The following is a 22,472-nucleotide window of genomic DNA, read 5'->3' as shown; positions in this document are numbered from 1 at the left end:
AGGGAAAGAATTACAATCGGCCCTTAGATGTGTATTTAATTAGAGGCCTGCTGTTCAGGCAGCAGCTGTGATGATGTACTAATAGGCCTCTTTCACAGAAATTTTGAGCTCCTTGGCCTGTTGCCTCTTTTTGTGCCCTGGGAGTGATAGCTGTATAAAACCTTTATCTCCATTAGTTACAGTCCTGTGGTACCTGTGACTGGAAGCTCAGCCGACCACCAGAGCCAGGTGATATAGAGGTGTCCCCTGGTGGAACCTGCAAAAATTGGGGGTGCCAGAGAAGGGTAATAATCTTCTTTCTGGGAGATGTCAGTGAGCTGGAGTGATGCAGAAGGAGAGCACAAAGATTGCATCTACTAGCCTCCATTCCTTGAGAGGCCGCCTAGATGTGTGCTAAACCAGAAGCCTGCCTCTCTCAGGCCAAAGCTCCTGGATGAGCCAATAGGCCTCTTTCTTAGAAAGACTATATATGTGTTTCAGTCTGCTATCTATGGGCCTGGCAGTCTGTGGAGATCTCTCTCTCTTCAATTGTTACAGCCCAGTGAGACCCAGGAACACAAGCCTCCCGTGGCAGCCAAAGCCAGGAGATCGTTGGGTGTCCCCTTGGCGGCAACCACAGAAGCTGTGGCCCCAGATGCTTGTAAAAGTTCATCCAGGAGATACTAGCACGCTGAAGCATGACAGAGGGAGAGTATGCAGATGGCACCTGCCTGCTGGAGTGAGACAGAGGGGGACTGGAAAGGTGGCACCCACTGGAAAGAAAATTATGCCCATCAGCATCTGTCCCTAAGAGTATCCCAGCAGGCGCCTAAATTTGTGTTAAGTTGGATGCCTGTACCTCAGGCAGATGCTTTAAGATTAGCAAATGAGCCTCTTTCACATAAAGTCTGGATGAGATCAGGTGCTTCTGTTTCTGGCCCAGGATGAGTCCTAGCGCATGAATCTTTAATAGACATTTCTCAGATCACTGTAGCCTTGTGGATCTTGTGGATGCAAGCCCTGTTGGTTTTCAAAGCTAGATATTTTGGGGTCTCATCTCACAGGTGCAGGTCTTAAATGCTGGGGTGTCTGATGTGGCCTCAAGCTCCAGGTTTTGAGTCCCTTCCTGATTGTGGGTCACCCCACCAGTGGCAAGGTTTATGACAAGATAGATTGTGTCTCAGCCTCTCTTACCCACTTTGATGTGGCTTTTCCTCTTTTGCTCAATGTGTAATTATCACTTAGCTAGTTTTTAGGTTTTTTTTTTCCAGAGGAATTTGTTCCATATGTAGCTGCAGATTCAGTGTGTCTGTGAGAGGAGGTGAGTTCAGGCTATTCCTACATTGCCATCTTGAACCAGAACCTCACTGTGCATCTTTATTTAAAATTTGGGTCAGTTTTTTCACGTATCTACAACTCTTATTATCTCAAATGGGACTCCAATACAGACCTCATTAAGTGCTTAGAGTGGATTAAATTGTACTCATTGAGAGTCTGGCACAGAGCCTGGCTTATAGTAGCAGCTTAATAAATGACAAAAAATACTAACTCCCAGTTCTTATTCCTAGTCCAGCCCTACTTCCACTTCTCTGCTGGTCCCCCCATGTAGGATATTTCAGTGCCTAAATTCTAACTTGTGATGGAGAGACTCCAGGGTGGCTACCATCATCCCCACCTCCTAGCATTCACACTATTGTGTGATCCCTTCCTCCTGGGTATGAATGGGATGAGTGACTTGCTTTTAACCACTAGAATTTGGTAAAGGAGATGGAATATGCATGATTAAATGCATGTGATTATGTTACATACAATTGTAACATTGATCTTGCAAGGAGACTCTCTGTCCCTTACTGACTTTGAGGAACAGAGAGGCCATTTTGGCTAGACTCACATGGCAAGAAACTGAGGCCCTGAGTTGATAGCCCGCAAGGTAATGAATGTTGTCAACAATGATGTGAACTTAGAAGTGGCACCTTACCCAGTTGAACCTTAGGTGAGACCACAGACCTGGCTGACACCTTCATTGCAGCCTTGTGAGATCCTAAGCAGAGAACCCAGTTAAACCATGCCCAGACACTGGACTTAGAGACTATGAGGTAATAAATGTGTATTGTTTCAAGCTGCCAAATTATGATAATATTGTTATGCTGTAGTAATTACTGATATAGATCTTTATTCTTACAAGTAATTATTACGATATTTTGAGGGGAAAGGGTTATATCAATACAAGGTTTTGGATTCTTTAAATTCTGGAGAAACAAGAGTTTACTGCTTTACTGATGATGCTGTTGAAAACATTTCTCAAAGGCAAAGCAGATAGTTTTTATCATTGTGTAGAATAATAGCTGATACTGAATATACAGGTCTCATAGTTCCCCATTAAAATTTAAAAGCTTTCAGGCATCATGTTAGGAAAGTTCATCAGTAGAGATACCACTTTTACCAGTTTTTTTTTAAATTGTGGTAAAAAAGACATAATATAAAATCTACCATCTTAACCATTTTTAAGTGTATGGTTCTGTAGTGTTAAATATATTCACACTATTGTAAAACATACCTTCAGAACATTTTTCATCTTGTAAAACTGAAACTCTACCTATTAAACAACCCCTCTTTTCTACTTCCTCTAGTCCTGAGTAGCCATTATTCTACTTTTTTCTATGAATTTGACTACTTTAGATACCTCATATAAGTAGAATCATACAGCATTTGTCTTTTTGTGACTGTCTTATTTCACCTAGCATAATGCCCTCAAAGTTTATCAATGTTGACAGGGTTTCCTTCCTTTTTAAGGCTAAATACAACTTTTAAAATGTTTTTTAAACATTATGAAATATTTCAAGTATCATTAAAATCATTTAAAAAAACAAATTTTTTTTATAAGAAATTCCTATTATAAACTACCTGAAGCTCGCTTTGACTCAAGAATCTGTGAACTGACATAGTAGGATATTTAGAGTGAGCAGATATTAGTACACAAAATAGTGATTTACTTTTCCTATTTCTTGGTTGGTAGTTTTGTAACATTTTTTCATCGACATGACAAATGTAAAATATCTGAAATACACATTATCATCTATACAGTTGATCCTTGAACAACACAGGGGTTAGGGGTACCTATCCTGTGTGTAACCCATGGTTCTGTATCCACAGATCAATCAATTCAATGTTATGGAGTACTGTAGTACATATCAGTAAAACATCTGCATATAAGTGAACCTGCACAGTTCAAACGTGTGTTGTTAAGAATAAAATATATTTTATTAGAAATTAATTCATACTATTTTAACACTGCTAGGCCAATAATAGATACCTCTTTAAAATTACATAAAAATACAGTTAAATAAAGCACAGAAGGAAGATAATATTTTATAGGAAGATAACATTTTTGTAATAAGCATATATAGTTATAAAATATTAGGCTTCATTCTTATTGTTAACTTATACAAAAATGTGAGAAAGAGTAATTGTTTTGGAGTACCACTTTTTATCATACTTTAAGAAACATATCAAATGTAAAGTCAAAATGATCTGGTAAAACAATAACTTATTTAAATTTCCCAATTATAAATTTTACTGCACTTATGGCTACAGTAATTTCATAGATCAAGCATAGAAGAGAAATCAAATGCAAACTCTTCTCTCTTTTCTACATTTCTCTCCTTTCAATTTATCTCATTCTCCCCTTACTATACTTCTTTCCTTTTGGAAGGGAGCCATATAGACATTTTTTCAAGACAAACTAAATCACTTTCCAGGATTAATACAGAAGTGAACAGATTCAATAAAAAATAGTGTTAACAGATGATCCTTAGATATATTAGAAAACAAAAGGAGCCAAATGTGAAATCCTATAACTTTATAAGATTATTTTATTTAGCTTTTGGATCAGTTTATTTTTTTTGACTTTCTATTTTAGTGTCTATTCTAATAAAATATAGTTGTGCAGATTTAGTACGTAGACCATCACTAAGCTGAAGGAATAAAGTCAACCATTGCCTTATGTTTGTTGTTATAGTAACTGTTTATAGATAAGAGTATGTGGAAAGTCTAATGCTCATAAAAATTTCTTAGCATTTTTTAAATGGTTTGCATAAAATTTTTAGAAATTATTTCAACCATGTCTTAAAACACTTGGTTTATGATTATACTGGCCAACTAAAGTACATTCTTTAAAAGTAAAATGTGTTATTTGGCAGGCAGCTGGCTACATGGCCGTTTATGTGTTTTTATGTAAGGGAATAATGCAGGAGATTTTCTAAGGTGTCCTCTGCACTCCAAGCTTTACTCTTTGAAAAATGTCCCAGTACTTTCCTTTGGAAATCATGTAGCCTATACATATTTTATAAAAATCACAGAATGTGGGAACATGAATAACCTGAGAACATCAGAAACAATGATGTTCAATGTCATATGGTCTAAAATAGTTCATGATATAAGGCTTCTCCCAGATGTCCTATAGGTTGCTCAACAGTCTAATTGTCTTTGCTGTCTTCTTACAATGACAGCCATTTAAACAACTGTGTTTATTAACTGCCCGCTAGATGAATAACTCTATAGTAGGTATCTGGGGAGACTACTGCTATAAAGGGAGATTTCATATTATATTGTAGGTCTTTTTAATCTAATATCAGGCACTGATGGGAAGAATATAGTAAATACAACCCTACTTGGCATAGAGGCACTAGTACACGTTCCGTTTCCTTCATGTGTGTGTGTGCCTGTGTTCGTGTGTGTGTATCAATGCAATGGAAATAAGAGAAGTAACAGAAACTATGGAACCATGGATAACGAAATTGCTGGAGTGAATTTAGAACATGATTTTGGGAGAAAGATGGTTTCTAGTTGGGAAAAATGGCAAGCGTGTGGCTTGGATGACAGGCAGTTTGTTGAACGTGGCACCGCTGGTATAGGTTCTGATAGGATATGATTAGAAGTTTGAATCTGATGTTTGAAAAACCACTGTAGGCATAGATATTACTAAAGGTATACTTCAAGAGAGTGCTTTTTGTGGCTCTGATTAAAATAAATTGGATGAGGAAGAGGCTATGGGAAAGGAGACTGGTAAAGTGGTGGGTATTAAAGGCAATTAAGACCTGGACTTGGGCTATGGCTACAAAATTAATTTGAAATTTTCAGATGACCCTCAGGGGGGTATGTGACTCCAACTTAACATCCAAATGTTGTATTTAAAAATCCTTTGGGAAAAGATTTCCAAACATTTTGCCTATTGCCATAGATACTTCAAGACTGAAAGAAAAAAAATAATTCAAAGGGAACACGAGATGGCAGTAGATATATCATATTAAGAGAAAGACTGAGGAAAGAAAAACATTTGAAATTATTTTAAAAATAAAAAATATGTAGCATTTTATTCTTTATGTGCCGTACTCTTTTTCAGTTCAGAGATTACTCAGTCATTGGTTTCACGCTTCACAGCACATCAGAGGTTCATTCTGACTAGAGTAAAAATCCTACTCCATTACATGTGATTATTTCCTAAAATAAAACTGTTGCTGTTTTCTGCAGATTACTGTTCCTCTGTGTTATCTGAGGCAGAAGAGTCCTGGATGGTACACATTAGTTTTAGATGTTCCAGCATTGCTTTTTCTTCCTCTTCTAGTCTTTCATCCTTCCTCATTTCCCACCTAAAAGAAAAATCACATCTTAGCATTTTTGTAACTTCCAAACTACATTCAACACTCAGTTTTTCAGGGTTGAATATGAGCAGTCACTGATTTACTGAGTGTTTGTCCTTCTTTATTCCTTTACTCAGTGCCTCTTGAGCAACATCGTTCCTTGGCACTGCTTCTGCAGAGTGGGCCAGGAGAATGGGAACGGAAGTAGAGTCAAACCAGCTCTACTCCAGGGGAAAGTTTCTAAGTATTGTTTTAAGTAAGTTTTCTATATTTCTATATTTAAAAAATGTATGGCTTCCCAGAATATGCATGCATATGGATCCATCTAGAATTAGCAATTAATAAGCAAATATTTTTCATAGTATTTTCCCCTCACTGATCAACATATCAGTGGCTTTAAGTTGCAGAGACATTTGCCAGGAAGACTTTAGCCACAAGAATAATACCAAGCTGAATTGGATATACCTTAAAGGCAGGTCCATCTATTTCTAGAAATAAGATCAGATTTCAAGTAATCAAGTTAAATCACCCAAGAAAAGCAGCAAATTGTCAGCAAGGTTCCATAGAGCATTTGCTAAAGAAAAAAAAAGAAAAGACTATAAAGACTTTCTAATTCTGGATGATTGGGAGATACAGAACAAAATTTTAGGATATGGAACTATATTTGTATATAATCTTGCAAAGTAAATATCACAATAACCCAAGTATTGTTAATCCTTCCTTCCTCTCTTATATATGCCACTGCCCCAGGAATGGCCATGGCATACTTAATCCAGCACTACAACAAGGAGTCGTCTGCATATATTTCCTTTTTCTTTTCCTCATTCCTGTTTTTACCAGCCCCTAAGCCATCAACCATGATATGCTGTCTCAAAAAGATTTTAAAACCAGTGTTGATAATCCTAAAAGACCCTCTGCTAGAAGGGCTTCAAGGGGATAGGATTTCTAACAGATAAGCAGCTGTTCACTGAATGTTTTCCAGAAGCTCCCTATTTTATTATAGTCAGAATTCCTAGATAATAAACAGCCTGTCATACATGAGGAAAGGATAACAATTTGGGGTGAGACTGTTCTGATCTTGTTTGACTAGTGAAAAGGAGGCAAGGGCATTGCATTTTCCATAGAAACCTGCTAATAGGATCCCTGTTTCCACACAGGTTTCCTTGTTGGAGTGTTGGGTTCAATGCCTGGCCAGCCCTAGGAGGTGAGATATACATATGGCAAAGTAACTGTTCTAGTGATTAGTTTGGTAGAATCTTTTATTTGGGGGCCTTTGTGGATAGCTGTGTGTCAGAGCCAACCAGGAGAGCCATGCTTGGGGAGTGGTTAAGCATAAAGTGTGTCCATGGTAGCATGAGTCCTTACTATCAGAGAAGCAAGTCCTGGGGGACCCTTACTGTAGAAAAGAGCAACCAACACCAGGCAAGAAGAGGAGGAGGGCCAGAAATCTGGAGTGTGAGAAGTTCTCTGAGGCATTCACTATGCCTTCTACTAGGAGAAAAACATCTAAAATCTGTGAACTCAAAAGTATCCTGATTAAGAGCACATGCTCTGGAATCACTCTGTCTTTGGGATGAATCCATACCCCTCACGTACTAGTTGAACCACTTCAGGCAAGTTTCTTAACCTCTTCTATGCCTCAGAGTTCTCATCTGTAAAATGTGGTCGAAATAGTTTGATAGGAACACGGCCATGCTCATTTGTGTATGTATTGCCTATGATTGATTTCACTCTACAGTGTCAGATTTTAGTAATTGCGAATGACACTGACTGAGACCAACTGTCCTACTAAGCCTAAATTATCTACTATTTGGACTTTTACAGAGAATGTTGCTGAATAATGTTCTAGAATGGTGGTTTTAACTGGGGTGACACCACCTCCCTATGGGGAAATGTGGAGAGCATTTTTAGTTGACACAGTCTAGGGAGTGCTTCTAGGACCCAGCGAACAGAGATGGTAAACATCTTTAATATACAGCAAACCTAAACAATAAAGAGTTGTCTTCCTGAAATGTCAGTAGCATCCTTGCTGAGCAACATGTGCTCCAAAATCTCCAGAATAATGTTGAAGCATCCCTATTTAATTTGTGATTTTAACTGAAATAGTGTTTAGTGTTTCACTGCTTAGAATACTATTTGCTGAAGAGTAGAGGTTTTAAAGTCAGGGGCTGGATTTGAATCCCTTACAAGCTGTGTGGCCTTGGGCAAGCCAGATGAAGTATACTTCAGTTTCCTTATCAATGAAATGGGAATAATAACAGCGCCTGCTTCATAGAGTTGCCATCAGAATGAAATGACTAAGTATACATAAAACATACAAAGTAGTGCACAGTTCATAGCAAACACTCAATAAGTGATAACTGTTAGTAGTAGTATCATGATCATTTGGCATATTGGTTAAAGTTGCAAATAACAGAAATCCTGACTGTGGTGGTTTACACAAACAGGTGTTTATTTTTCTCACATAATAAGAAATCCAGAGGTGGGTGACTACTGGCATGGGTTAAGTAGCTTGACAGCAGCAGGGCTGGTGCCTCTGTGTTTTCTTGTCCTTTACCTCATGGTTCCAAGATGACTGTTGTAGCTTCAGCATCATGTCCTTGTTTTCAGGCAGGAAAAAGGAGGAAGGGGCTAGAGCTGCACCTGACTCACTTTATCAGGGAAATAAAACCTTTCCCAGATTCCTCCCAGCAGACACTGTAGCCACACTGTCTAGGTTTGAATCCTGATTCTGCCTTTTACTGACTGTGTGATATTGGGCAAGTTTCTTAACCTCTCTGTGCCTTAGCTGTCTCATATGCAAAATAGGGGATGCTATTTTTAGCAACTTTTAAACATCTTTATTGGAGTATAATTGCTTTACAATGCTGTGTTAGTTTCTGTTGTATAACAAAGTGAATCAGCTATATGTATACATATATCCCCATATCCCCTCCCACCCTCTCATGGTATACATCTTAATGCATTATTGTAAATAGTAAGTGAGCTATGAATTCATAAAATGTTGCTATTATTTTATGAGACTCTACTTGTATCAAGTGGCTTCCCCACAGCTCCTAACTTGTTGTTCCTTCTCCTACCCTGTGCCCTTCACATCGTTTTATCTGATAAATTCCGTTTTTATAAACGTGTGGGTAAGATGAAGTTGCTGCATATTACAGTGGTTTTACTCAGTGTTCAGTTATACATTTCTATGATCATGTTGTTGTTGCCTCTTGTTTTTCACAAGGGAGACATTTCTTGCCAGTTCACTCTGTTCAGCCTAGCATGGCCAGGGCTGTTTTTGTTCTCCTGTAATCCCTTTGTTGTATTTTTCAAGTACAGTCTATAATGATGGCATTCGATCATATTATTGGCATTTCTCCTGAAACACCAATAAAACACTTGGATATAAAAATGTAACTAGAAATAAGCCTCCTGATTTAATGTTATTAAACATTTATGTAGTATTTCATATTTACAAAGTGCTTTATAATTATTTATTAGTTAATTTCACTGTTAAACAACATTAACCATCTGGCCAAATTAATGATTTCAAATTGTCCTACCAGTTGGTATCTGAGGAGTGAAAAGTGAAGTCATATTGGACTTTATTCTTCTCAAACAACCCTTTTTGTCCTTCTCTGTACAGCACAGTGCAGACTGGCTTCAAAGGGAGATTGAAATCAGAGGGGAAAATCATGTCTCTGTTCTCTTCTTCCTGCTGTCCTATAAATGTGGGTTTTCTTCAGGATTCAGTCCTAGACTATTTTCTCTTCTCTCTTGGAAAGCCCCACGTCTAACCCCACATATTCAACTGTTGTCTCCACATCTGTAATTCATCTGTCTCCCAAACAGTAATTCAGTATCTTTAAAATTCGTTTTCGTCCCAAGCTCTCTAAATTCAACTTCTTGATGTTATTTTCACTCCCATTCCAATTATATTCATCATTCATATATTTTTTCATATATATATTTTTCGCTTATTCAAATTGACCATTAGCCCCCCCACACTCAGTAACACAGGGTCTGAAGTTCACAAAGTAATTTACGCCTCTGCTTCCAATCTTGTCTGCACTGTCAGTCTCCAGTTAAGGGACAACTTACTCTGCAGTCATTCTCACATTCCTCCCTCTGCAATCAGTCCACAGTTCGGGTGCTGTGATAGTGTGATTTGTAATAAGAAATAAATTTTAATCTTCTTGCAAATTTCTGGCACAGAGGTCCTAAAACCCTTGGAATTTACTGCGCGGGGAGAGCTAGAAAGGTGTCTTTTGTTATGTTAATGGAAGCACCTAGGGTTGGAGGCTGGTTACCAGTAGAATCAACCACATGATTAGAGAGCTGGAATTTTTAGTCCCACCCTCCACCTCCGGGGAGAGGGGCTGGAGATTAAATTCCATCACCGATGACCAATGATTTAGTCAATTATGCCTGTGTAATGAAGCCTCCATAAAAATCTAAAAGGAGAGGGTTCAGAGAGATTCCAAGTTGGTAAACACATGGAGATTTGTGGAGAGTGGCATGCTGGGAGAGAGAGCATGGAAGCTCCACTTCCTTTCCCCATGCCTTGCCCTAGGTATCTCTTCCATCTGGCTGTTCCTGAGTTATATCCTTTTAAAATAAACCAGTAATCTAGTAAGTAAAAAATTTCTCTGAGTTCTGTAAGCTTCTTTATCAAATTAATGGAACCCAAGGAGGGGGTCAGCGGAACTTCCAATCTGTAGCCAGGTTTGTCAGAAGCCTAGGTGACAACCTGGACTTGCAATTGGCATCTGAAGTTCAGAGGCAGAGGGTAATCCTGTAGGAAGAAGCCCTTAACCTATGGGATCTGATGTCATCTCCAGGTAGTCCCAGAACTGTATTGAATTATGGGACACCCAGCTGGTGGCAGAGAATTACCTGGTGATATGGAAAAAAAAAACCTCCACACATTGGAAATGGGTGCAGAATCATAGGTGCTCATGATTTTATTGCCTGAACAGTGCAGTATTCCCCAGATATTCAGAGCTCAAGCCTCACACCACTGCTACACCAAACCTTCAATGACTGCCCTGCCCAGAGAGTTTATTAAGTCTTAGTGTTCTACCTCGGCAGTAGTTCTGTTTAGCTGCCACCATCTCTCCTCAGGGAGAAGATGATTCTCCATATTGCCTTTGGACTTATGTTTTCCCACATTTGCATGTCTACTTTTGCTATTCCATTCACTTGAAACGCCTTTCCATATATCCCAAACCTGCTCATTCTTCAGACTCAGTCCATATCTCACCTCTTTCATAAAGTCCTTCCCAACTACCTAACCCTGATGTGATTGTCCTCCTTTGAGTCCTATAGTACCTAATATCAGCACTATTTTGGTAAATTAACCATATATTGCCTTGTTACTTCTATTACTTTCTTGAGTGATGACATTGCTTTTTTTTCACATGTAGTATTTTTCTTTAATATTTATTTATTTGGCTGCACCGGGTCTTAGTTGCAGTTTGCAGGATCTTTAGTTGTGGCATGTGGGATCCTTAGTTGCGGCATGCAAACTCTTAGTTGCAGCAGGGACCTAGATCCCTGACCAGGGATCGAACCTGGGCCCCCTGCATTGGGAGCATGGAGTCTTAGCCACTGGACCACCAGGGAAGTCCCCATGTGTAGTATGGTTTCATCTATATTTTCAGTTCCTTGAGGAAGACTTTTAATTATAACTTTTACTACAATTTTTTTTTCAAAGAAGATATTTCAAATAGCAAACAACATAGTGCTTTGTACACTATACTCTGTACACTTTAAGCACTCACAAAATATCTGTTGATTGCTATGTGTTAGAAGCTTAGATGTTCCTATGTTATTCTTAGCTGGATTGAAGAAATAATAATCTTTAACCTCTAGTGTCACAACAGGTAGTAGTAGGTATCTAGAATAGGTATTGTTAAATTGTTATTTGTATGAATCATAAATATGAGGACTCTAAGAGTCTTAAAATTAGTCTCCTCATCCTTTGTTTCTACATCATTAGTTGATTCTTAAGGTCTTAAACTCAATGATCATACCAGAAGGCAACAGCTTCTTGCAAGTTCATTCATTTACTAATCATCTCCATACCAGTTCTTAGGATATGCTGCTGTAGGTATAGAAGAAATAAAAGACTGGCCCAATTAGCAAAACTCTGGGAAACTCTGTCTCAGTGAATGGTAATGGTAGGAAATTAACTGTAGTGCACCTCTACATAAAAGACTGAAATTAGAGGACCTTCTAAGTTACTATGTTGGGCTTTTAGTACATGTATAGCTTATGTTATGAGAGATCTGCTTTGGTTTGTGGTTTATTTGGTATTTATCACAATGAGCCACATTTTAGAACAGTTTTACTGTGTATAATTAATTTGCCCATTCATCCAGCAAACATTTACTGAGTACCTGCTAACCTCAAAACACTGGGCTAGGTAATGTAGAGGTGAGCTGAGCTGGATATGGTCTTCCCTTCAGGGAGCTTATGCAGACCAAAAGAGGTCGTCATATGGGCTTGACTGAGTAATTATTCTAAATCCATATTCAAAATCCCATAAAGATTTTGTAGAATATTTCAGTTTAGGTATGAAATGTCAGTGAAAATATAAGGCACTGGTGCCATTTCCTTAGGCTTTATCTTAGCAATTGTTTGTGGGAAAGGCATAATTCAGGCATTTCTTCCTTCACTCATGAAGCAATCTGTGGTAATCTCGGGGAGTAATTCATGTCCTTCCTCATTCACTGGAAAGGTAGCAACATTAATGACAGAATGCCTCCTCACTTTTTAAAGGTCATTATCAAATCCTATGGTAAAATTGGAAACTATAGAATTTGATGTCCTTCTTTAAAGACGTTTCTGTAGAAAGGTGATTCTGAACAGCAGTTAATCCCAAAGGACAAACTTTAGGGAGGGGACAGATAAAATGCTATCCTAAATTTGAGAAAAACTTCTTGAATATTGTGATTCATGAATAGCTATGGGAAATCTATTATAAACCAGAAAATCAGCTTTGAATGTAATCACCATGAATATAAATGGCACCATTTTTTAGTAGCTCTTTTTATCCACATAAACCACAGAATTAGAGAGTCTCTTAACTTTGGAGACAGGTCTTTATAATACTATACTTGATAGATGAGACGTACCTACTTTTTTTTTTTTAATTATTTATTTATTTTTGGTTGCGTTGGGTCTTTGTTGCTGTGCGCGTACTTCCTGTAGTTGCCTCGAGCGGGGTCTACTCTTCGTTGCGGCGTGTGGTCTTCTCACTGTGGTGGCTTCTCTTGTTGTGGAGCACGGGCCCTAGGCATGCGGGCTTCAGTAGTTGTGGCACGCAGGCTCACTAGTTGTGGCTTGTGGGCTTTAGAGTGCAGGCTCAGTAGTTGTGGCACACGGGCTTAGTTGCTCTGCGGCATGTGGAATCTTCCTGGACCAGGGACTGAACCGGTATCTCCTCATTGGCAGGCGGATTATTAACCACTGCACAACCAGGGAAGTCCTGAGACCTCCCTACTTTCTCATATGTTCTCCAGATGAGGCAAATCCACAACCACGTTTACCTAATGTTTTAGAACCGAAGTTTTAAGAAATGTATATAGTTTCAGTTCATCTTCCTTATCATACATTTGGTGAAAATGGAGAAATTGTTATTCTTTTCATGTAACATAGACAGTTGATTTATTGCTTAGCTTTATCTTCTCCAAAAAGAATAGTTTAGAATTTCCTTCTATGTAGTACTTTTTTTTTTTTTTTTGAACTACAACAAAATGTTAATATCTTGAAGAAAAAAATTAAGTTTAATATAAAATGTTAGCATTTTTCTCTATTTTTTAATATATTCTTATGTGTGAATATTCTTATTGTGATTTTCTGCTCCTTTTTACTGCCTCAGTACTATGACTGAAACATGGACTAAAGTCTCAGAAAGAAAAACAATCAATATGATAGGAAAAGTGCTTTTGAGAATCTATAGGTTAAACTAATACATGATTTTTAAAATACACAAATTATCCACAGTCTGTCAATAATGAAACATTTTCCTAATCACTTAGCTTTGTCTACGCAACTCATTTGCTGAAACTTCTTTTATAGGAATAATAAACTTAATACTTAATTTTAAATGCTTAGTATGATATTAAAATACAAACAAAACAAAACACCTCTCTTACATAAAAACTAACACTCTTCTCTATTACCCCACACCCAGCCAAACAGTAGGTTCTTTTTTTTCTTTTTAATATATTTATTTATTTATTTTTGGCTGTGTTGGGTCTGTTGCTGCACGTGGGCTTTCTCTAGTTGCGGCGAATGGGTTACTCTTGGTTGCGTGAGTGGGCTTCTCATTGTGGTGGCTTCTCTTGTTGCGGAGCACGGGCTCTAGGCACACAGGGTTCAGTAGTTGCAGCACACAGGCTCAGTAGTTGTGGCTTGTGGGCTTTAGAGTGCAGGCTCAGTAGTTGTGGCACACGGGCTTAGTTGCTCTGCGGCATGTGGAATCTTCCTGGACCAGGGACTGAACCGGTATCTCCTCATTGGCAGGCGGATTATTAACCACTGCACAACCAGGGAAGTCCTGAGACCTCCCTACTTTCTCATATGTTCTCCAGATGAGGCAAATCCACAACCACGTTTACCTAATGTTTTAGAACCGAAGTTTTAAGAAATGTATATAGTTTCAGTTCATCTTCCTTATCATACATTTGGTGAAAATGGAGAAATTGTTATTCTTTTCATGTAACATAGACAGTTGATTTATTGCTTAGCTTTATCTTCTCCAAAAAGAATAGTTTAGAATTTCCTTCTATGTAGTACTTTTTTTTTTTTTTTTTGCGGTACGCGGGCCTCTCACTGTTGTGGCCTCTCCCATTGTGGAGCACAGACTCCAGACGCGCAGGCTCAGCGGCCATGGCTCACAGGCCTAGCTGCTCCGCGGCATGGGGATCTTCCCAGACCGGGGCACGAACCCGTGTCCCCTGCATCGGCAGGCGGACTGTCAACCACTGTGCCACCAGGGAAGCCCCTAGATAGTAATTTTTAATACTTTAAAAGTTTTGCTTTTCTCTGAACTTTGTATTGAATCTCTAAAGTAGTTAAATAATAGGAATCATACATGGGAGCTACGAGGCCTTATACCATTTTCAGTAGGAGCATTAGGGAATGAGAGGATGGCAAAAAATCTCACTTTTGATAAGGGATCAGAGAGAGCTTTGCAAACTTATTTCTAATTTAAGTTAGTTATTCCCTCAAGCCAATTAAGGTATACTAGTTTGGGGAGAATTCAGTAGGAAAAAAGAAAGCATTAAGGTAACTCATTCAAAAAAAAAGGTCAAAAACGGTTAAGAATATCATTTATTTGTACTGTTTTATTGTCAAACTTAGAATAGAGATTTTATTTTGAATATTATAGAGGTTTTTGTGAACTGTAAAGGATGTTCAGTGTTTATAGAATACAATAAATGGAAATCACATCCTGGCCTTTGGAAGTTACAAAACATAAGCATTTCTTAAAATAAAGTGAGTTATTCCAACTCCCGTCAAATTACTTTGCCTCAATTTAACACTTCAATATCCAGAAAATAAGGTTTGTCTGTTTATTTTATGAAAATACATCACAGTTTGTTAATATACCACTTAGAACCCCTGAAACCCAATGCTGTATATATTTAATGTATAGAAATATACAGAAATAAATAGAATAAATGAATAGTGAAATATATATTAAATATATATATAAATACACATATCTGAAATCCATACTCAATATAATTAAATATCAAAACTTGCCATCATCAGTTAGCAGGTTGGTTGCTTGCTTTAGCCAAGAATTTGTTATATGTTTATGATAACTAGCTATATATGCAGTTTATCTAGCTATTTCTGCAAGAATTCAAATGGATGTTCTTTCATAAGGTAGTTGATTTCTTTTGCTACTACTAATACAGTAAAATGAATCGTTCCAAGCTCAGGAACAAGCAGCAAAACCCTTAATTTGAACTTATAGTCTACAGAGACTATCTGCAACACAACTTAACTTTCCAACAATTTGTTTTAATTAATATGATTTGTTCTATATATTTAAGTAGGAGAGTTATATACCAACCAATGGGACAAGGAGGAATGCTAATCGTAACATTTTAAATAGTTATGGCTTAGGGAAAACATAAATGGAAGCATAGCCATCAGTAGTAATGGAAGCTGAACTTTTCGGTTACCAGTAAATTACCCGTATTTCCATAGAGACTTTTTTCTCCAGTGGATGTTTAAAAATTCTAAGAGTTTAGATAGAAGTCCAAGGTCATGCTATTTGGCTAGCACTCACTGCTGATACAGAAGAAATGCCCTTTGCTAGAAGTGTCAAGACTACTGTATATCATGAGAACCATATTGCTCTTTTTTTCTCAACAATGTATTTTTCTCAGAGTAATGTACAATTTAATAAATAAAAAAGTCTTTTTCTTTTCTAGCTAAATTTGATGTACCTGTAAATTTTCATGGACTGTGTCCTATAGACACTTGGTGTCTATCCCATTCAAGAAATGTTATTCTTGCTCCAAAAATGATTGTTTAAAAAGTCTTATTTTCATCAAGAAGAAAAGGATTACATATTTGCAACTCTAAAACTTCTAAAAATTGAATGCATTTATACTAGCCATGTAAAGCTGATGACAACCCAGGCATCACAGGTTGATTTGGCAAGCAGACTGGCACAAGGCTAACTAACCACTGCATAACCACTTCTGGGGATGACAGTCTGATTGAAAGCACTATTTATAAACGTGAGATCTATCAGCTTTTCTGAAATGCCTGTTTGCAACCTCTCATTCAAATTAATAGCATCATCATGTTTAGAAAAGGATTTGAAATATAGACCTGGCTCATATTTTATTTAAAATTGGCTAAAAATTTAGAAAGTTTAAAACTGTTCTAGAACCTAGGAGAAAATGAGAGATCTACATGGTTAATGGTGCCATTATTCTTCATTGAGTCACTGCCTATGTATTCATATTCACATAGTATCCAACATTCTTTCATTACTGAATGAATGAAATTATTTACTGAATGCCTACTATGTACTGGCACTGGGGGGGGGTTTGGAGCATATAATTATGACAGCTAATGCTTATTTAGCAGTTTCAATGTACCAGGCACTGTTTTAAGGACTTTGCATATAGTAATTCATTTAGCCTTCATAGCAACTTTAATTAATTTAAAATTTTTTAATTTTATATTGGAGTATAGTTGATTAACAATGTTGTGTTAGTTTCAGGTATACAGCAAAGTGATTCAGTTATACATATACATGTATCTATTCTTTTTCAAATTATTTTCCCATTTAGGTTATTACAGAATATTGAGCAGAATTCCCTACGCTATACAGTAGGTCCTTGTTGGTTACCTATATTAAATATAGCAGTGTATACATGTCAACCCCAAACTCCCAATCTATCCCTCCCCCCGACCCTTCCCCCCTGGTAACCATAAGTTCATTCTCTAAGTCTGTGAGTCTATTTCTGTTTTGTAAATAAGTTAATTTGTGTCATTTTTTGTTTTAGATTCCACATATAAGTGATACCATATGATATTTGTCTTTCTCTGACTGACTTACTTCACTTAGTATGATAATCTCTAGGTCCATCCATGTTGCTGCAAATGGTATTATTTCATTATTTTTATGGCTGAGTAATATTCCTTTGTATATATATTCTTTATCCACATCTTCTCTATCCATTCCTCTGTCAGTGGACATTTAGGTTGCTTCTGTGTCTTGGCTATTGTAAATAGTGCTGCAGTGAGCATTGGGGTGCATGTATCTTTTCGAATTATGGTTTTCTCCAGATATATGCCCAGGAGTGGGATTGCTGGATGATATGGTAGTTCTATTTTTAGGTTTTTAAGGAACCTTCATACTATTCTCCATAGTGTCTGTACCAATTTACATTCCGACCAACAGTGTAGGAGGGTTCCCTTTTCTCCACACCCGCTAAAGCATTTATTGTTTGTAGACTTTTTGATGATGGCCGTTCTGACCAGTGTAGCATGGTACCTCATTGTAGTTTTGATTTGCATTTCTCTAATAATTATTGATGTTGAGCATCTTTTCATGTGCCTCTTGACCATCTGCATGTCTTCTTTGAAGAAATGTCTATTTAGATCTGCCCATTTTTTGATTGGGTTGTTTTTTTTGTTTGTTTGTTTTTTTGATATTGAGCTGCATAAGCTGTTTGTATAGTTTGGAGATTAATTCCTTGTTGGTCACTTCATTTGCAAATATTTTCTTCATTCTGTGGGTTCTCTTTTTATTTATGGTTTCCTTTGCTGTGTAAAAGCTTTTAAGATTAATTAGGTCCCATTTGTTTATTTTTGTTTTATTTTCATTACTCTAGGAGGTAGATCCAAAAAGGTATAGCTGCAATTTATGTCAAAGAGTGTTCTGCCTATGTTTTCCTCTAAGAGTTTTATAGTATCCAGTTTTACATTTAGGTCTTTAATCCATTTTGATTTTATTTTTTGTGTATGGTGTTAGAAAATGTTCTAATTTCATTCTTTTACATGTAGCTGTCCAGTTTTCCCAGCACCACTTATTGAAGAGACTGTCTTTTCTCCATTGTATATTCTTGCCTCTTTGTCGTAGATTAATTGACCAAAGGTGTGTGGGTTTATTTCTGGGCTTTCTGTCCTGTTCCATTGATCTATATGTCTGTTTTTGTGCCAGTACCATACTATTTTGATGACTATAGCTTTGTACTATACTCTGAAGTCAGGGAGCCTGATTCCTCCAGCTCTGTTTTTCTTTCTCAAGATTGCTTTGGCTATTCGGGGTCTTTTGTGTCTCCATACAAATTTTAAGATTTTCCGTTCTAGTTCTGTGCAAAATGCCATTGGTAATTTGGTAGGGGCGGCACTGAATATGTAGATTGACTTGGGTAGTATAGTCATTTTGACAATATTGCTTCTTCCAATTCAGGAACATGGTATGTCTTTCCATCTGTGTCATCTTTGGTTCCTTTCATCAGCGTTTTACAGGTTTCCAAGTACAGGTCTTTTGCCTCCTTAGGTAGGTTTATTCCTAGGTATTTTATTCTTTTTAATGCGATGGTAAATGGGATTGTTTCTTTAATTTCTCTTTCTGGTCTTTTGTTGTTAGTGTATAGAAATGCAACATATTTCTGTGTATTAATTTTGTATTCTTCACCTTTACCGAATTCATTGATGAGCTCTAGTAGTTTTCTGGTAGCATCTTTAGGATTTTCTATGTATAGTATCATCTCATCTGCAAATCGTGACAGTTTTACTTCTTCTCTTCCAATTTGGGTTCCTTTTATTTCTTTTTATTCTCTGATTGTCATGGCTCGGACTTCCAAAACTATATTGAATAAAAGTGGTGAGAGTGTATACCCTTGTGTTATTCCTGATCTCAGAGGAAATGCTTTCAGCTTTTCACCTTTGAGTATGATGTTAGTGGTAGGTTTGTCATATATGGCCTTTATTATGTTGAGGTATGTTCCCTCTATTCCCACTTTCTGGAGAGCTTTTTAATCATAAAGGGTGTCGAATTTTGTCAAAAGCTTTTTCTGCATCTATTGAGATGATCTTATGGTTTTTACTCTTCAGTTTCTTGATGTGGTATATCACACTGATTGATTTGCAGATGTTGAAAAATCCTTGATTCTCTAGGATAAATCCCACTTGATCATGGTGTATGAACCTTTTAATGTACTATTGAATTCAGTTTGCTAGTATTTTGTTGAGGATTTTTGCATCTGTGCTCATCAGTGATATTGGCCTATAATTTTCTTTTTTTGTGATATCTTTGTCTCGTTTTGGTGTCAGGTGATGGTGTCCCTCACAGAATGAGCTTGGGAGTGTTCCTTCCTCTGCTGATTTTTGGGATAGTTTCAGAAGGATAGGTGTTAAGTCTTCTCTAAGTGTTTGCTAGAATTTGCCTGTGAAGCCATCTGGTCCTGGACTTTCGTCTGTTGGGGATTTTTTAATCACAGTTTCAATTTCAGTACTTGTGATTGGTTTGTTTGTATTTGTGTGTGGATGATTTCCTACCTTTACTGCATGTTTGCCTTTACTAATGGGCTCTTCCATTTGTAATTTTCTTGTTTCTTGTTGTGGCCTTTTCTTTTTCACCTAGAGAATTTCCTTTATCATTTGTTGCAAAGTTGGTGTGGTGGTGCTGAATTCTCTCAGCTTTTGCTTGTCTGTAAAGCTTTTGATTTCTCCATCAAATATGAAAGAGAGCCTTGCTGGATAGAGTGTTCTTGGTTATAGGTTCTTCCCTTTCCTCACTGTAAATATATCATGTCACTCCCTTCTGCTTTGCAGGGTTTCTGCTGAGAAATCAGCTGATAACCTTATGGGAATTCCCTTGTATGTTATTTGTTGCTTTTAATATTTTTTCTTGTTAATTTTTGTCAACTTGATTAGTATGCATCTCAGCATGTTCCTCCTTGTCCGTCCTGCCTGTGACTGTCTGAGCTTCTTGGACTTGGGTGACTGTTTCCATTCCCATGTTAGGGAAGTTTTCAGCTATTATCCTTCAGATATTTTCTCAGGTCATTTCTCTCTCTCTTCTCCTTCTGCAGTACCTATAATGAGAATGTTGATGCATTTAATGTTGTCCCAGGTCTCTGATACTGTCCTTGTTTCTTTTCATTCTTTTTCTTTATTTTGTTTCATGGCAGTGATTTCTACCATTCTGTCTTTCAGCTCACTTATTCATTCTTCTGCCTCAGTTATTCTGCTATTGATTCCTTCTAGTGTATTTTTCATTTTAGTTATTGTACTGTTCATCTCTGTTTTTTCTTTAGTTCTCCTAGGTCTTTGTTAAACATTTCTTGTATCTTTTTGATCTGTACCTCCATTCTTTTTCTGAGATCATGTATCATTTTTACTGTCATTACTCTGAATTCTTTTTTGGGTAGATTGCCTATCTCCACTTCACCTAGTTGTTCTTCTGAGGTTTTACCTTATTCCCTCATCTGGGACATATTCCTCTGCCATCTCATTTTGTCTAACTTTCTTTGATTGTGGTTTCCATTATGCAGGCTGCAGGGTTGTAGTTCTTCTTGCTTCTGCTGTCTGACTCCACAGTGGATGAGGCTGTCTAAGAGGCTTGTGCAGGCTTCCTGGTGGGAAGGACTGGTACTTGCCCACTGGTGGGTGGAGCTGGGTCTTGTGCCCCTGATGGGCAGGGCTATGTCAAGGGGTGTGTTTATTGGGAAGCTGTGTGCTCAGGAAGACTTTAAGCAACCTGTCTGCTGATGGGTGGGGCTGTGTTCCTGCCCTGTTGGTTGTTTGGCCTGAGTCATCCCAGCACTGGAGCCTACAGGCTGTGGGGTGGGGCCAGGTCTTGGTGGAAAAATGGCCTCCAGGAGTGCCCATGCTAATGAGTACTCCTCAGAACTACTGCTGCTAATGTTTCTGTCTCCACAGTGAGCCACAGCCACACCACACCTCTGCAAGATACCCTCCAATACTAGCAGGTAGGTCTGGCCCAGTGTCTTATGAAGTCAATGCTTTTTTTTCCTGGGTCCTGGTGTGCACAAGACCTTGTGTGTGCCCTCCAAGAGTGGAGTTTCTGTTTCCTCCAGTCCCGTGGAATTCCTGTGATCACACCTTGATGGCCTTCAAAGCCAGATTCTCTTGGGGCTCCTCCTCCAATTGTCAGACCCCCCAGGCTGGGGATCCTGACGTGGGACTCAGGACTTTCACGCCTGTGGCAGAACTTCTGTGGTATAATTATTTTCCAGTTTGTGGGTCACCCACCCAGTGAGTATGGGATTTGATTTTATTGTGATTGCACCCCTCCTACTGTCTCGTTGTGGCTTCTTCTTTGTCTTTGGATGTAGAGTATCTTTTTCGGTAGGTTCCACCGTTTTTTTTATTGATGGTTGTTCAGCAGTTAGTTGTAATTTTGGTGTTTTTGTAAGAAGAGGTGAGTTCACGTCCTACTACTCCACCATCTTGTCTGTGTCTAGCAACTTTAATTATTGCCACACACGAGGAGTTACCCAGGGTCACACAACTGGTCCGTGGTGGAGCCAGGATTCTAACCCAAGCAGCTGGCTCTAGAGTTAATGCTCTTACCCACTATAGTACATCTACTGCAACCTATGTCTCTGTGTCTCCTATAATAATAAGTGAAATGTGAGCTGCTCACAGTTTAAGACCAGTTAATATCCACTCTGTATTTGTTAACAAATTAATTAATGGGAAAAAAAAACAACAACAGTCTCTTTGCACCCCATGATGGCAGGCCAGATCTGGAAGACCTGATTTATTTCAGACCCACTTGAGTTGAGATGCCTCAACTTTTACAGTGGTGGCAGATTAGGAGCCTTGCAAGACAACTCCCATTGCTTCAGCTCTTTGGGGATGATGGGACCACTTCCTCACTTCCCTTCCTTACTCCTGGGGAACTAATTAGAAGTACTGCTTCCTCTAACTTCACGCTGATATCAAGGAGGTTGAGAGGCATGATAAACAAGATCTTGGGGCTTCCCTGGTGGCGCAGTGGTTGAGAGTCCACCTGCCGATGCAGGGGACACACGTTCGTGCCCCGGTCTGGGAAGATCCCACATGCTGCGGAGTGGCTGGGCCCGTGAGCCATGGCCACTGAGCTTGCACGTCCAGAGCCTGTGCTCCACAACGGGAGAGGCCACAACAGTGAGAGGCCCGTGTACCGCAAAAAACAAAAACAAAAAAAACAAAAAAACAAGATCTTTACCCTCAAAGAACTTATATTTGAATGGATATCAAAGCTATTTCAAGAAATTTTTTCATCTTATGGCCCCTTCAGTAAGCTGTGGTGCCCTCTTCAATAGCTACACAAAATGTGGAGTATATTATGTGTCCAGACTTGTTCAC

General features: G+C 38.2%; 1 protein-coding gene across 1 annotated transcript in view; it reads right to left on the bottom strand.

Annotated features, from left to right (window-relative positions):
• Positions 1 to 5,509: 5,509 nt before the first annotated feature.
• KIAA0825 (KIAA0825 ortholog) overlaps positions 5,510 to 22,472 on the bottom strand; it is a 416,652-nt gene continuing 399,689 nt past the window's right edge. The window contains exon 21 of the mRNA XM_007469758.1: positions 5,510 to 5,627. Coding sequence (XP_007469820.1) covers positions 5,510 to 5,627 — 118 coding nt within the window. The remainder of the gene's footprint in view (positions 5,628 to 22,472) is intronic.

This window comes from Lipotes vexillifer, unplaced genomic scaffold, assembly GCF_000442215.2.
Source record: "Lipotes vexillifer unplaced genomic scaffold, Lipotes_vexillifer_v1.1 scaffold67, whole genome shotgun sequence".
NCBI classification, from domain to species: Eukaryota; Metazoa; Chordata; class Mammalia; order Artiodactyla; family Lipotidae; genus Lipotes; species Lipotes vexillifer.
Note: the sequence above shows the minus strand (reverse complement) of the source record. Positions and strands in the feature narration are given on the sequence as shown.